Genomic DNA, 15,539 nt, shown 5'->3' with positions numbered 1-15,539 from the left:
TGGAAAACTAATTACAGCGGCTGTAAATTTAAGATTTTTTTTTATTGCTTAGATGGATGGACGAGCTCACAGCCCACCTGATGTTAAGTGGTTACTGGAGCCCATAGACATCTACAACGTAAGTGCGCCACCCACCTTGAGATATAAGTTCTAAGCTCTCAGTATAGTTACAACGGCTGCCCCACCCTTCAAACCGAAACGCATTACTGCTTGACGGCAGAAATAGGCAGGGCGGTGGTACCTTCCCGCGCGGACTCACAAGAGGTCCTACCACCAGTAATGATGTTAATTATTTAATTTTTATTTTTTTTTAAACAAGAAGAACTGTCATAATTTTGGGCGCGTAATACATACTACTTAAAGCGCAATGACAGCCATAATCGGTTTCCTAAAACGTAATAAATTATCAATCAGTAAACATTCAAAGGCAATAAAAGGATATGGGAGGTAATTTTGTTGTTTTGCGGATATGCGCTTCCCAGATTAGAATTGGACGAACCCTTTTTTTTTTGCTTAAATGGGTAGACGAGCTCACGGCCCACCTGGTGTTAAGTAGTTACTGAAGCCCATAGACATCTACGACGTAAAAGCGCTACCCGCCTTGAGATATAAGTTCTAAGGTCTCAAGTATAGTTACAGCGGCTGCCCCACCCTTCAAACTGAAACGCATTACTGCGTCACGGCAGTAATAAGCAGGGTGGTGGTACTACCCACGCGGACTCATAAGAGGTCCTACCACCACTAAGTACGCAAATTATAATTTTGCCAGTTTGATTTTTATTACACTATGTTATTCCTTCACAGTGGAAGTCAATCGTGAACATTTGTTGAATACGTATTTCATTAGAAAAATTCCCCATAAAAAAAGAAAAATCCCATCGGGGTCGTAAAACGCGACTAAGAAACTTTTTCAGGCTTACAGTCTTATATCAACGATAGCATTCCCAAGGAAGGTCAACAAGCAGATATCAAGCAGACGGTCGGTCGTAAAACTCGTGCCAAAGAATTGTTGAATTCTTTGATGACTTTTGTTATATTCTTTTATATTTGTACTCATCAATTCATTTTAACAAAAAATTAAGGTCAGTATGTCAGTAGGTAGGTCAATGCAAGATTCCATTGTTTGAGACTTAATTGTACCATAAATATTTTTCTCAATCTTTTTAAAGCTTCCTTAATTTGCAGTAGTGTCAAATGTAAGTCACAAAGTTACATTGAGGCAATAAAAAAAGGTTTTTTTTGGCAAATACAAAATTCTATTCATTAAACAATAAATTTTTAACAGTTTTAAGAGGTGAGCATGCCAATTATGCCCGTATCAGTTAGTTAGTGTAGTCAGTGCTGCAACTACATCACCACTGTGTTCCCGTAATGTTCTCTCTGCCAGTGTTCTGGAGATTTCCAATTCCTTAACCTGTAAATAAAAAGACTTGCTTTAAGAGACATATTTAAAGGCTAGTTAAATTTCGAAATTTAACTGTAATTCTGACAGCATAAAGTTACTAGGACATCAATATGACAATACATTATATTTTTTATAGATCAGGTACTTTGTGAGATATTTTTTTTGTTCAGCCTATTGGGCACTCTCACTGTCTCTGTTGTTAATACAACCATCATTGTCAATGTAACGATCAGGTTTGAGACATTCACATTTTTATGATAGATATGGCCCACCTACTTGTGAGTGTCTATGAGTGCTTATAGACATAAATAATATTATGGAGCACAACTAAGCTGGTACCTCCGGTACATTCTAGATCTACAATAGGTAATATTACAATATTAAGATTACAATATAATTTTATTTATTGTTTTTGATTTATCAAAACAAGGAGCATATTTGGTATGGCTCTTGAATATACTACCATGTATGCTACATCATCTACATGCAAATGATTTTAGTAAATTTACAGCTAAAGTCAAAGTGATTTGAAGTATGCAAAAGTACTTTCAATCAAAATTTGATTAATTAGAATTTTATAAGCACTATAGATAGACAGTTCCTTCTCCATAATTATATACCTCAAAACCATAAACAAATTTTGAAAGCTACTAGATTTGATAGAAGTTGTTTGTACTTTTCATTTAGATTTTTACTCACAATTAACTCTATGTCATCTTTTTTGACTGAAACTTTTTGTAATTCTTGTTCTTTCTCTAAACGTTCAGCAGCTTCTTTGTTTCTTCTGTCTCCAATTAATGAAAGTGCCTGGAATTCAAATATACATCATTTTAATCACATATTTTGGATTTTTTTAATATAGCAAGAGAAATAAAAAACGTTTATTCTGATATTCATAAAACATTTGTTGAATATTGAATCTCCACCTTAAAAAGAATGTACTTCGTGAATATATCATGGAAATAGTATTTTCTGAAAATAGAGAAAACGAAATAATTTCAGGAAACAGTGAAGATGACAATATAATGAGTTACCTGCAGAAGGAACATTAATTGCTTACAACTTCAAACTAAATAACAGTATTTTTATAATTTAGTCTAACAAACAGTACATTACTTTAAGTCCCCTCTCTTTTGAACTCTCAAGTTTCAATCTTCATGCCATTTTCCTTTTTTTTGCATGTCACCCATTTTTAATAATGAATCTGGGGTTTTTCTCAAATATTTCCATGTGAATGGTATTTTATGAGCAGAATGCACCTCCTAGCACTGATTTTTGTGGCACAACTTTCAATATTTTGTTAACTTTAATCCCATCTTTTTTTTATGATTGAAAGATTATTGGTGGCCCGAAGGCCTTTCCAGTTTCACCAGGACAGGTGGGCAAGCAAAGGCTCAGCCAGGAGGGGTAGGATTTGCTAACAACTGCCTGAGCGCCTCGGAAGGAGACCTAACAACTCAAGAGCAATTGCTTCACGAATTAATCTACTACTGGATCGTTATCGTGACCCACTGAGAATATCCAGCGAGAAACTCAGGGGGCTGATGCATGGGTTAGGTTGCACGTTGACCTCTTTGTCGAGTATGACGAGTACGGTTACCTGGGTTCTTAAACCTACTCCTAGTGTTAGAGCTGAAGACGTCTAATGCAAAGATTATTGGATCTGACGGATCCGTAAGAACGCGTCTAGGGCGTCGGTGGTGACTGGCTCCTGCATGATCAGGATTCGGGAAATAGTCAGCAGCCGCAACGATAAGACGATTATCATGACGAATCCCATCTATGAACTTTAGTGTTCAGCCAGCCGCACAAATGCTTTAGACTGTTAAAACAAGCAGCTCAGTAATACATGTTGAATATCAACAATAACTATCAGCAGTGCTGCTATGTTGAAACTTTCGGAATGGAATTTACTTAAAATTTAATGAATTTGTTGTATATTAGTTATTTTTGATAGCATTGGTCACATAGTTCAAAGCATTTTAAAACCTGGTACGTAATTAAGAACAAGTTTTTAACATTAATAAAAATACTCACGCCTGATATGTCTTGGGAGGATATTTCCATTTCTTCAGCATAATCAGTAACTTTTTCCAAGTCCGCCACTCCGCTATCATGTTTTGCGGTTTTCTTTTGAGTTTTGTCTTTATCATGCTGAATATCATCAGTATCACCATTGATTTCTTCGTCTGCCATTTCTAGTTTATTATATTTACAAGTTCACCGTTATCCACAGAATGAAGTCTTTAAGTAAATTTAAAACTACAAAATATTATTTTAAAGCATTTTCGTAATATCTCACAAGATTCACGAAAGTTCGCATATAAATAGTCAAATTTTGAGGTTATAGTAGGGATAGCAATCTAAGATCGATTTTTTACGAACAAATTATGGATTTTTCCTGATATAAGCTAATTAATCGATCTTTTAAAGTAAAAAAAGAAAATTCAATGTTATGTTTCGGACAGTCAACAACCCTTAAAAAATTATAATTAATTGAGGTGTAGTCAATAAATAGATTATAAGTAATTATGATTAACGAACTGAAACTCACGTAAAACATTCCATGTTTACCTTAACAATCATACGTTTGATAAATAGATGACAACAACTCATTTTATCTCAACAAACACAAATATTAAAACCCAAATATATATGTGCAGTTCACTCGCGGTAAAAGAGTAACCTTCAGACGTACTCTATCTCATTTTCTCGTGGGCTAAATCCTATAGTTGCTTAAGTTACTCGTTTTATTGTAACTTTTCCACATCATAAAAATTCAAATCGTAATGGTGCCAAAAAAAGTTCAAAATATTTTCTTCTCGTGCGAAATGTGCTATGCTGGTTCGTATTGCGTCTTTTGTGAAATATGACTTCTTTCATGTGAATTATTTATTCATATGTCTAGATTATTTTCCACTTAATTAGAAGTTTGTACAGCTCGAAAGAAGATCGATGAATCGAAGATGAAGATCGATGTTCTAGACAAAATCTTTATTGTGAATCGAGTTTTAAGACTTCGATTTTGATCGATCTTTTCAGAAAACATAGTCATCCCTAGGTGAAAGTATCGCTTAGATTTTTTTAAGGTATTTTATGACCTGGTAGACCTTTAGACCTTTAAGTCATATCTTATTTTAATTTATTTTCTTATTTTTATGAAAAATGATGAAATGAAATGAAGATGATTAATTTGAGACATTAATCAACTAGGATGAAATCAAATGAAATGAGATGAGCATGGATGAAATATAATCTCAGTAAAATGGTGGTCATCTACTGAGACTTTTTCATTGGCCTTTTTGGAGGATCCCGAGAAGTGACCTCCAGCGGCTTTGTTTCATTTTTTCACATTTGTGCACTTTCACAGATATTAAACAGTTAATAAACCACCGTTATTACACATTTAAACCTGAAAAAACACTAAATAGACAAAATATGGTAACTAAGACCTTTAACTAAGACCTTTAAGTCATGTCTTATTTTACTTTATTTTCTTAATTTTATGAAAAATGATAATATGGAGTGAAAAGAAATGAAGATGATTAATTTGAGACATTAATCAACTGGGATGAAATTTAATGAAATGAAATGTTAAGAGATGAAATATAATTGCAGTAAAATGGTGGTCATATACTGAGATTTTTTCAGTGGACTTTTTGGAGGAACCCGAGAAGTTACGTCCAGCAGCTTTGTTTCATTTTCCCACATTTGTGCACTTTTACAGATATTAAACAGTTAATAAACCACCATTATTACACATTTAAACCTGAAGAAACACTAAATAGACAAAATAAAACAAATCACAAAACTTCACTCCTCGCGTTCCCGCCAAAAAATCCTATCGTTTAGAACACTTTTCCCAAGCATAGATTAAACACTTAACATATTTGAGGACACAAGTATTGATATTATTAATATTATGTACCGTATATACCTACTTAAGTAGTATTTTTATTAAATCAAAGAATGAATTGAGAGACTGAAGAAATTTATTAAAAAGCCAAATTAGAATGGTGCCTCACCGTCCTTGGATCGTTTGTAATTCATCGTCATTAAGTAATCATGTAACCCTTTTATCATAAAAATGTCTGCTAACATTTTTGGATTAATAATAAACGAATTTTATCATGAAACCTTTTCGTTTCGTAGTTGTATGTATGATATTTTTAAACTTTCATATTGGTGTAGATGGGCGAAAAGCTCACAGTCCACGTGTTAAAATAAACGTTAAATAGTTTCAGTAGCCCATAGACACCACTCTGCCGAATTCCTTGAGACATGAATATGATATGGGTTTAACGGTATTAGAATAATGGATGGACTTATGGCTAGCTGGCTTTTAGGGAAGGTATGGTTCTGTGTAACAGGAGGGGACAAGACAGCGGTACCAACCCTGCAAGCTCACAATAGGCCTTATTGATTGCATTATGCTAATTTGTTATATATCAGGGCGTTCCACTATGTTATTTCTTTAATGATGCAATAAAGGAGCTAAGCATACGACGAGTTCCTCATGGAAGTCAACAATTCCAGGGGCACGGCCAAGCTTTTAATAGTGAAATAGTGTATCCACTGAGCAAGTAATCACTACGTTTTATGAGTATCTATCCCACTGAGTACTCTCCCGGACCTCGTTTTAATCTATGCCTCGTTTGAAGAAGTTATAGGCTTATTACACTTGGCTGACTTCAGACGACTGAATTCAGTCAAGTGTAATAGCATTAAGTAAGTTAGTCTACTGAATTCAGTAGCAAGGATGGTTTCTGACTGACTGAATCATTTAGAAGCCTAATTAAAAACGCATTTAGGAAGATGTCGCATTTAGTTACTGAATGGTTTCATTCAGTCGTCCCATAGCTCTCCGTACATAAGGACGTTTTAGTTTGTTTTTTGCTTCCGAATAAAAAATATTAATTTCGGTCGCCTTTATTTAATGTGCCAGAAATTTATAAATAGCCCGACATGTTTCAGGGATAGTTTTTGTCATCAGGGGTTGGGATATTGAAGAACTAAATTTTAAATCTTGATATGAATTTCCTGTTGCAAGAAATCTGAATGTTACAACCAATCTTTCTTTTGGACTTATACTATCGTAGGATTAGATATGTAATAGTTATATAATAGATATATAATATATATACTATCGTAGGATCACATCCTGCTTTTGAATAAACGGTGTCACAAGGTTTAATATTACAACACACGAGATCGAATCCATTTATAGATAATTTTTGAAGTCTGCTGGTTCTAAATCAGTCATAATGTTCAAAGGACAATGCCCATTTTCTATGGGCGTTTGGGCCCCTAAAAAAAGTTGTCCTGTCATGATGGTTTTAACTTAATTTGATAGACAAAGAAATATCGTTTCATATTCAGAAAACGATTTTTATATTCTCACCCAGGTTTAAGAGAAATCTGTTTTTTTCTGCAGCTAAAATTAAGTTGTTAATTGTTTTCTTCGAAATCAATAATCGCTCTCATAATTATTTACAGTATTAAATAAGTTAATTGTGGTTAATGTTGCTAGAAATAAGCCCTTACGTACATTTTATTATTATTATATCCTCATAATAATAATAAAATGAAATGAAAATCCGGAAGCCGGCAACGATATTGTTGTTGTTGTTTTTAAATTCACCAATAAGCAGGCAAAGAGCGTAGCCTATACAGCCTAGTCTGTCGAAGTTATATATTTTTTATCTCAATAAAAAGCCGGTGTATCTCTTTTTATTGCTTTTTGGGAGTTTTGACGTCAACTCGACGAATACCACATTGACTGAGCATGAGTTTACGCAGACCTTTTATACACAATATTACAAATACAAATAATACAAATTACACAATAAACTATTAAAAAAACATTTAAATAAAAATTCAAGTGACTCTTCACTCGGGTTGCTGCCAAAACTCTGATCATATATAATGAGAAGAGTAATGGTAGGCCATTGATATTTTTACTAATGGAATCATTAATATCTAAAAATATTAAATAATTCATGGTTTTAAGTAATAATTATTATTACAATAAATATTGAATTGAACAAAAATAAACTAAGAAGCCTGTGAATTATAAGCATTAGCTTTTTTTTTTTTATTGTTGTTCAAGTCACAGACAGCTCTTTCGTTTGACAGCATATAGGTTTGCTATAAGGCTGTATGGGCTAAGCCCTTTGCCTATTGGCGAATTTAAAAACTATGGCATGGATAGTTTTGGGATGTTATCAATTAAGTAATTTATTTTTTTGGAAAACAATGCCAGGTTGAAAGAAATGTTGATACATAAACTAAACAACGTGAAAAAATAAGGCATAGTTTTTCAAGTACAAATAGTTTTGACATAAAGTTGGCCCACTTTTGGGCATTGTCCTTTGCTAACATTCCGCACAGCAATAAATATTTCTTCACCGATATTCTTGTTTTTATTTTAAGAAATTAAAACAACAAAATAAAACAAAAAATTTGTTGTTGCCTAGACAATACTGGGGCCATCCTCTTACGCACACGACACGTCTTACTTCGTCGCGTTTAAACTGACAATTGATTCAGAAACTGAATTTAGAACAGTTTAATCAGAAGTTTCTAAATTTGCTTCTGAAATCAGAGGTGAATGAAGTTAGCCCCTAAAAAAAAATTTTTTTTCCTATTTTATACTTATTCTCTATTAATTCGTTTGTTCATCATTTGTTCATGATTGTTCACTGTTAATAATTGTTTGTTCTGCATTTATTTATTTAAAAAAAAAAATTAAAAATATACCTACAAGTTAGCCCCTCTAATGCAATTTTTAATACTTTTTCATCCTTAATGACTCGTAAATAGTCATTTTCGATTGTTCTTATATAAAACATGTTTGTTCTCTTTCGAAATTACTCGTTTTTTGTTTAATTTACTATTTTTATTAGTTGAATAAATGTATGCAAAATATGTGTACTGCGCATGCGTCAACTATAATGCCTAAACTTTCTACACGGTTTTAATCGTGAAAAAAAAAACAAATATAAATCCTGAAGGAGCAGTTAATTGGTATACAGTTTAATTAAAAAAATTTAAAAATAAATAAATGAAGTAATGTGCATTGGCGTTAAGTTAGACCAAATACATTTTTGCCATCCTCTTACCTATCGTATTAAAATGTTATTTTACTAATGTTAGGAATATAATTTCGACTGTGTAAAAAAGTTATTATAATGTATATCTATATTATCTCTTGAAAGATAAATAATGAACATATTTACTTATTTGTTTATATTACCTATGTGAACTCCCTATCTTTTTTATACCTTCATAACGATAAGTAGGAGGATGGAAAAAATGTATTTGGTCTAACTTAACGCCAATGCACATTACTTCATTTATTTATTTTTAATTTTTTTTAATTAAACTGTATACCAATTAATTGCTCCTTCAGGATTTATATCTGTTTTTTTTTTCACGATTAAAACCGTGTAGAAAGTTTAGGCATTATAGTTGACGCATGCGCAGTACACATATTTTGCATACATTTATTCAACTAATAAAAATAGTAAATTAAACAGAAAACGAGTAATTTCGAAAGAGAACAAACATGTTTTATATAAGAACAATCGAAAATGAATATTTACGAGTCATTAAGGATGAAAAAGTATTAAAAATTGCATTAGAGGGGCTAACTTGTAGGTATATTCGTAAATAATTTTTTTAAATAAATAAATGCAGAACAAACAATTATTAACAGTGAACAATCATGAACAAATGATGAACAAACGAATTAATAGAGAATAAGTATAAAATAAGAAAAAAAAATTTTTTTTGAGGGGCTAACTTCATTCAACTTGAAATCAGTTGACTAAATTCAGCCAAATGTAATAAGCCTTTTATACCATAGTGCTTATTATAGAGTAATAGGTACGTAACTACGCGCATATATTACCTATTTCGTTTGTACCACCTTGTAGAGATAAAACACTACAATATCGAACATTAAATACTACTAAAATAAATAAAATCCTAGTATATTATTATAAAGTTATATATTATTATATTTAAAAAGTTCCATGATAAAATAAAAAATGTTTGCCCACAGAGATAAACTTTTTTGATGTTAGAAATTAAAAAAATTACAGTGACATCTGTTAGTCTTTTGTGTCAATAAATAATTTAGGGTTCTTTTTTACAGCAACAGATGGCTACTGAGCTTTGCCACTTTTTCTTTCTTTATTTCAATGGCATAAAGCTTTAATTTGGCAATTTTATATGAATAGAAATTTAAGTTTTGTAGTTTTCCGCGTGCATATTTTAACCAAAGTTGTGGTTGTGTACCTACCCTTGTCAGTGCTGCTGTGCTGTGACTTCTGCTTCTTTTGTTTTTGCAATTATTATTTGATTTATTTTTATAATTTGGGCACGTTTTCCCGTTAATTTTAGTTGTAATAATAGTTGTGAAGTGAAGAATATTACTTAAAAGTGAAAGAAAAACATCAAAGGTGAGTAAATTCGGTTTCCGTAATGTAAATGTCAACCTCTTCTATCTTGAATTTCACCACAGTTTATTTAAATTATTTATCAAAAGGTAATTTTTCACATTTAAGGGTATTTGTAGGTATACAAGTATGTTTTTCTTAAAATCTTAATAAAATTAAAATATCCAGTAATATGGAGTACTTTTCATTGATGTTACATCTTTATAGTTGCAAACCATTATATTTTTAAAAATAGTTACAGATGTGTTTTGTACGGATGGAGTTACGTTGTTGGAATTCTATGTTACTTAAATAAAAATATTCCTACTCCGAGCGTATATGTAGTTTATGACAGCTGAATATTTATTTTAAATGACCTTGTCTTTGTGATGAAGATAGATGTAGAGCTAAATTTTGTTGGAATACGTAATATTTATGTCATTCATTGGTCTATTGCTTGTGGTTACCAATTGAACATTTGATTAAAATCTGTCTAGTAATACAAGGTAGTTTTCATACTAAAATACTATAATCCGGAATTCATAAGTTAAAAGAACACACACTCTATACAATGCTCTCCAAGATACCTTAATTTTTCTATTATTATACCACATCTGTATTATATAGTGACTAATTTATCCACAATTTATCTGTGCTGAGAACTTAAAGAGCAAGAAGCCAATGTGGTTGTAAATTTTAATTAGGCCCTTTAGAAACCATACTCAGTTATCTGTAACTCCATTTGATGAATTATTAAAGTTGAACCTAGCTCCCGAATTGGTTATGCATGCCTTCATGAAAAATTCTACCTGTAAATTAATATTTGATGATGACAGAATTTGGTTCCTACAATATACGACAGCTACAAATAAATAAAATGTCATGTATTCATAGCATAACTTATTAAGTATGATTGTATTATGAACAGGCAGGAGTTCTTGCTTATTTATACTATTTATATATAGAAAGAAATACTAGTTGGAAGGATTAATTATTTTAATGCAACATTTGATACTTCAACTTCACCCAGCAAGGCATCGGAAAGTGCTCAAGTTGTAGTGTGTTTTCATATAGTAGTATGTGGCTTCACTTTATACGATCATGATCAGTGAATTTGCCGTACATTAAAGCTAACAAAAAAAAATACAAAATTGAAACTATTTTTAAAAGTTAGCATTTGTTGGTACTATTGTAGATGATGTTAGCATTTGTTGGTACTATTGTAGATGATGACTGAATAATGTTTTCAAATAAATAAGTTATGTGTATTATGTCACAATATTAGGGAATGTATTAAAAAACCATCTCATGTGATGTGTATAAAAATTATTCTAAATTTAAAGAAAAATGCAATAGAAAGCATAGGTTTTGGATTTTGGCGGACTTGGTTGTAGAGAAATGTAATTTTAATTTTCCTTTATTTTCAAATAATATTTATAATTTATCTAAACTTTGCAGTATAATCATGCGTAAAAGCTTTTCGTTGCCTAAACAATGTAATCCTACCTTAATTATTTAAGACTCAGTGTGATCCCTCAAATGTCAATGTCATTCGATAGATGGCGCTGAACGTGTCATAACGAAATCAATTGCGTATAAAATCAGAAATAACTAGGGTCGAAACTAATGGGTAAAACGATACCGAATGAAAAATTGTTATAATTAGAAAAACAAATCATCTAACTTTCAAAAAATTTATACGAATTGGTTAGCATGTTGACGTGGCTCACCACCTACGTATCCTACTAATATTAAAAATAAATTGTATTCCTACCTATATTAATATACGTATATAGTAATGTATTTTTATTTTTGAAGCGATTTAAACGAACGTTAATTAAATGTCTTTTTTTCCTACTTATGCTGATCGCCTTAAGAGGCTATATCAGCATTACCTTAGCGTGTAGGTGAGCTCTCGGGGCTCAAACCGGAGGTGTTGCTAACACTGGTCCTAGCAAGAGCAGTGGTTCGCAGAATCTACGGGTGTCTATAGGTTAATTTACTCACCGAGCCTCTCGTCGCAAGCGATGAGCTCGACGAGGACGGTGACTGATGCTGAGGTACCGAAGTGCACCGTTAATGAATCGGGAGGATTCGTAATGACAAGCTTAGGGCAAGGTCGACTGCTTACCACACAGGATCGGGTATGTAATTTCCGGCGGCCACGACAAGAGGGTTTTCGGGTCGTGCCGCCTTCTCAAATTGGGGCATCAATGCCGACTGTATATACTTACTGATTGAGTCAAGCTCCAGGTCATCACGGAGATCCACATTCCTTAAGAACCACGGTGCTCCGACGGTTATCCTGCAAGAAACGGGATTAAATGACTTAAAGAAGTTCCAAATTAGTGCGGGTCGCATGAGCGAACACTACACTTACATAGGTAATGACCGGACGTTTGCAAGCTTTGTAGAGTGTTATCTTATTACGAAGGGACAATTTACTTCGCTTTAATTAAATGCACCAAACTTTCTCACAATCAATGAGCCATCGGAAATGGGTTAACCACAATACAAGTATATTTAGAGGCTTGTAGCGTAGTCATTCTTTTTTTTCCGTTTGATGGGGAATGTGACAACGGACAGCCGTCATTCTTGAGCAATAGAGATTTCAAACTTCATACGTCAAGATGAGAGGCGTTAGTGATATGATGTCTATGGGATCAGTAATTGCTTACCACCAAACGGGCCCATCCGACGAAACTCCCAGTAAAAATGTCTTAAAGCCAATCCAAAATAATCTACGATTGAATTACTGATTGCGCTAAATAAAACATATCATAAACTTTTGTTTTGTATCCATTAAACACGAGAAAATAATCGCTAGCAGGGTTCAAATGTGGGACGTTTATTCCAACTAAATCCACTTCGATAAAGCGGCACGACACGAGAACCCTCTCATCGTGGCCGCCGGTAACTACATTCCCGATCCTGCGGAAAGAATGGAAAGCAGTCGACGTCGCCCAAAACACGTCATCTCGGATCCTCCCGATCCACTAACGGTGCTTCTAGGTACTTCAAGCACCGGTCACCGTTCTCATCGAACCCGTCGCTTGCGACGAAGGGCTCGACGAGTAAATTAACTCTCAGACACAGCCCACTGAGTTTCTCGCCGGATCTTCTCAGTGGGTCGCGTTTCCGATCCGGTGGTAGATTCTGCGAAGCACGGCTCTTGCTAGAGTTCGTGTTAGCAACGTCGTCAGGTTTGAGCCCCGTGAGCTCACTTACTAGTTAAGGAAGGCTGGAAGGCTCTCAAGGCTACCAGCTTAGGTAGGAAAAAAAAACCAACTAAATTTCCTTCAACATTTTTCGAAAATCGAACCAAACTCATACCTAGTATTAGAGTACTTAACATTAAACATTACCCGACATCGTTCTCGTCGACCCGTCGCTTCGCTTGCGACAAAGGGCTCGGCGAGTAAATTAACCCACAATTGGTCGCGTTTCCGATCCGGTGGTAGATTCTGCGAAGCACGGCTCTTGCTAGGGTTCATGTTAGCAACATCCTCAGGTTTGAGCCCCGTGAGCTCATCTACTGGTTAAGGTTACGCTGATATGGTCTCTCTAGACCAGAGGTCGGCAAAGTGCGGCTCCGGAGCCGCATGCGGCTATTTGAACTCTTGAGTGTGGCTCTGGCACAAATATCCTACGGACTTGCCTGGCCTCTAATATTATCCGGTTGTGGACAAAAAATCCAGTTAGTAGTATGTACGGTTATTTAATATCAGCACCCCTGACTGATATCGATTATTATATGTATTAATCGAAGCAATATACAATATAGCATTTATTTTATGATTTGCAATAATAATTTATTACAAAAAAGTGTATTATTTCAGGAAAATATATATTTTTATAATAATGTTAAATAATTCATATGCATTATTATAAATGAAATGTTAAAACAAACAATATGTACGTATATGGTTGAAAATTGATTTTTATATGAGTTTATTTAAAAATGGCTGTAAATTTTGTATTAACGTCATAATTTAATGAATCTCTACGATTATGATAAATGTTTACTACATTTAGAAACAGATTTGGCTCTCAATTTTTTAAATCGTTTTAATTTGCATATTTGGCTCTTTGGCTAATAAGTTTGCCGACCACTGCTCTAGACCATCAACTAAGATAGGAAAAAAATTATATTATCTAACCACATTTTAAAACATAAAGACTGGCCACATCAGCAAGAAAGTCTAGTCTGCATTTTTTTTTCATTTTATCATTATATAATCTTGTTAAATGTCACTCTACTTTCCAAATTTTATAAAGTCTGAATGGTTCGAATGAAACAGCTATGAGTTGCAGGACAATACAACCTAGACGAAATTATAAGGGATTTTTTTTTTCATTTTGCTATGGAACGTCAGAACGTAAGGTCGAATGTATTTTGCTAAATTTGTTGTTAGACTGGTTGGTTTGTAATTTTTCTTTTTATTTCGATTTCTAATTAGTAAATTAATAATTTTAAGTGTTCAACTTGTAAAGTTATAATTATGGATATGCTAATATTCCTACGATAGATGTCCACTAGGAGAGCTTATAAAATTATAATTTTTATCTAAGAAGTTGCCGATTCTAAAGTCCTTAAAAGAGCTATGCTATATTCCAGTGAGGAAGCTCTTCATAATTTTACCAATTCTAGCGATATGCTGCGATTTCCAAGTTGCATAGACCTCTAGGCGGGTAAGACAGCTGCCCGCGTCTGAGTGTGGTGTCAGATACAGGCCAATATCCACCACCTTGCGTCAACCTTTATTACGTCATTACGGATCCATTAGATCTTGATAACTCTTGCATTAGACGCCTTCAGCACTAACACTAGGAGCAAGCTTAGGGACTCTGGTAATCGTACTCGTCAAACTCGGCAAATAATTCGACATAATTATACAACCTAATCCATACATCAGCCTGCTGAGTTCTCAGCAGGTCGCGATTCCTATCCGGTAGTATGATTTATTCGCGAAGCAGCTGCCCTTGAGCTGTTAGGTCTCCTTTGGAGGCACTCGGGCAGCTGTTAGCGAATCCCCCCCCCCCTGAGACCGTGCTCGTCTACCTGTCATGGTGAAACTGGAAAGGTCTCGGGCCACAAGTGATCCTTCCATCCTAAAAAAAGCATGTCTTTCACACCTGGCATAGCCATCAAAAGTAACTGAGCCATCTAGACTTGCGTACTAACAAAAATGTACATAATATTAAGGTCTCTGTGATTACAAATTTTAAATTCGTTTTTCAATATTTTTTAGCATAAAATACATAAACAAATTACAAATTAATATTTTATAATTAAATTGTCAACGGAACACTACTACGATTTCAGTGCGTTGCTTGATTTATGAAAAATAATTTAATTTATCGTTTAGTATAACATATCGTATATCATAAGCCCAGCAGTACATTTTTAACCTTGGCTCGGTAAATAAACTGCAATCGGAAACGCAATTAAATAAGCTAATCTCTATTGATTACGTTTGTACTATACTATATAACACGGTAAAGTGAAATTATTCTCTGCCCACAAGCCAAACACGATTTACTTTCTCAAGATGTATCCGAAATGAAATTGCATGTGGAGACGTGTGTGTGTATTCGAATTCGTTTATTGTCCGGTCAAATGAATTTAAATACACGCATTATTCTTTAAAAAAAACAGGGTCTGTATTCCCACGAGAAACGTTACTCGATAA

General features: G+C 33.7%; 2 protein-coding genes across 10 annotated transcripts in view; one reads left to right on the top strand and one right to left on the bottom strand.

The window, feature by feature from the left end:
- Positions 1-1,275: 1,275 nt before the first annotated feature.
- Positions 1,276-3,729, bottom strand: LOC114239777 (huntingtin-interacting protein K). Its single transcript, XM_028170159.2, has 3 exons — positions 3,443-3,729; positions 2,105-2,212; positions 1,276-1,414 (listed from the first exon to the last, which is right to left on the bottom strand). Exons 1-3 carry the CDS (start codon positions 3,599-3,601, stop codon positions 1,319-1,321), a joined length of 363 nt encoding a protein of 120 aa, XP_028025960.1. The 5' UTR covers positions 3,602-3,729; the 3' UTR covers positions 1,276-1,318.
- A 5,814-nt stretch (positions 3,730-9,543) lies between these two features.
- rdx (BTB/POZ and MATH domain-containing protein rdx) overlaps positions 9,544-15,539 on the top strand; it is a 64,850-nt gene continuing 58,854 nt past the window's right edge. For 7 of the 9 annotated variants that reach the window (XM_089729856.1, XM_028169976.2, XM_089729855.1 and 4 more), the window contains exon 1: positions 9,559-9,870. The gene's annotated coding sequence lies outside the window, so the exon portion shown is untranslated. Of the gene's footprint in view, positions 9,871-15,539 lie in introns of all 9 variants that reach the window. The other 2 variants (XM_028169972.2, XM_028169974.2) reach the window with 2 other exon arrangements.

Source organism: Bombyx mandarina, chromosome 09 (assembly GCF_030267445.1).
Source record: "Bombyx mandarina strain Sakado chromosome 09, ASM3026744v2".
Taxonomy (NCBI): domain Eukaryota; kingdom Metazoa; phylum Arthropoda; class Insecta; order Lepidoptera; family Bombycidae; genus Bombyx; species Bombyx mandarina.
This window is presented reverse-complemented; position numbering and strand designations above follow the sequence as displayed.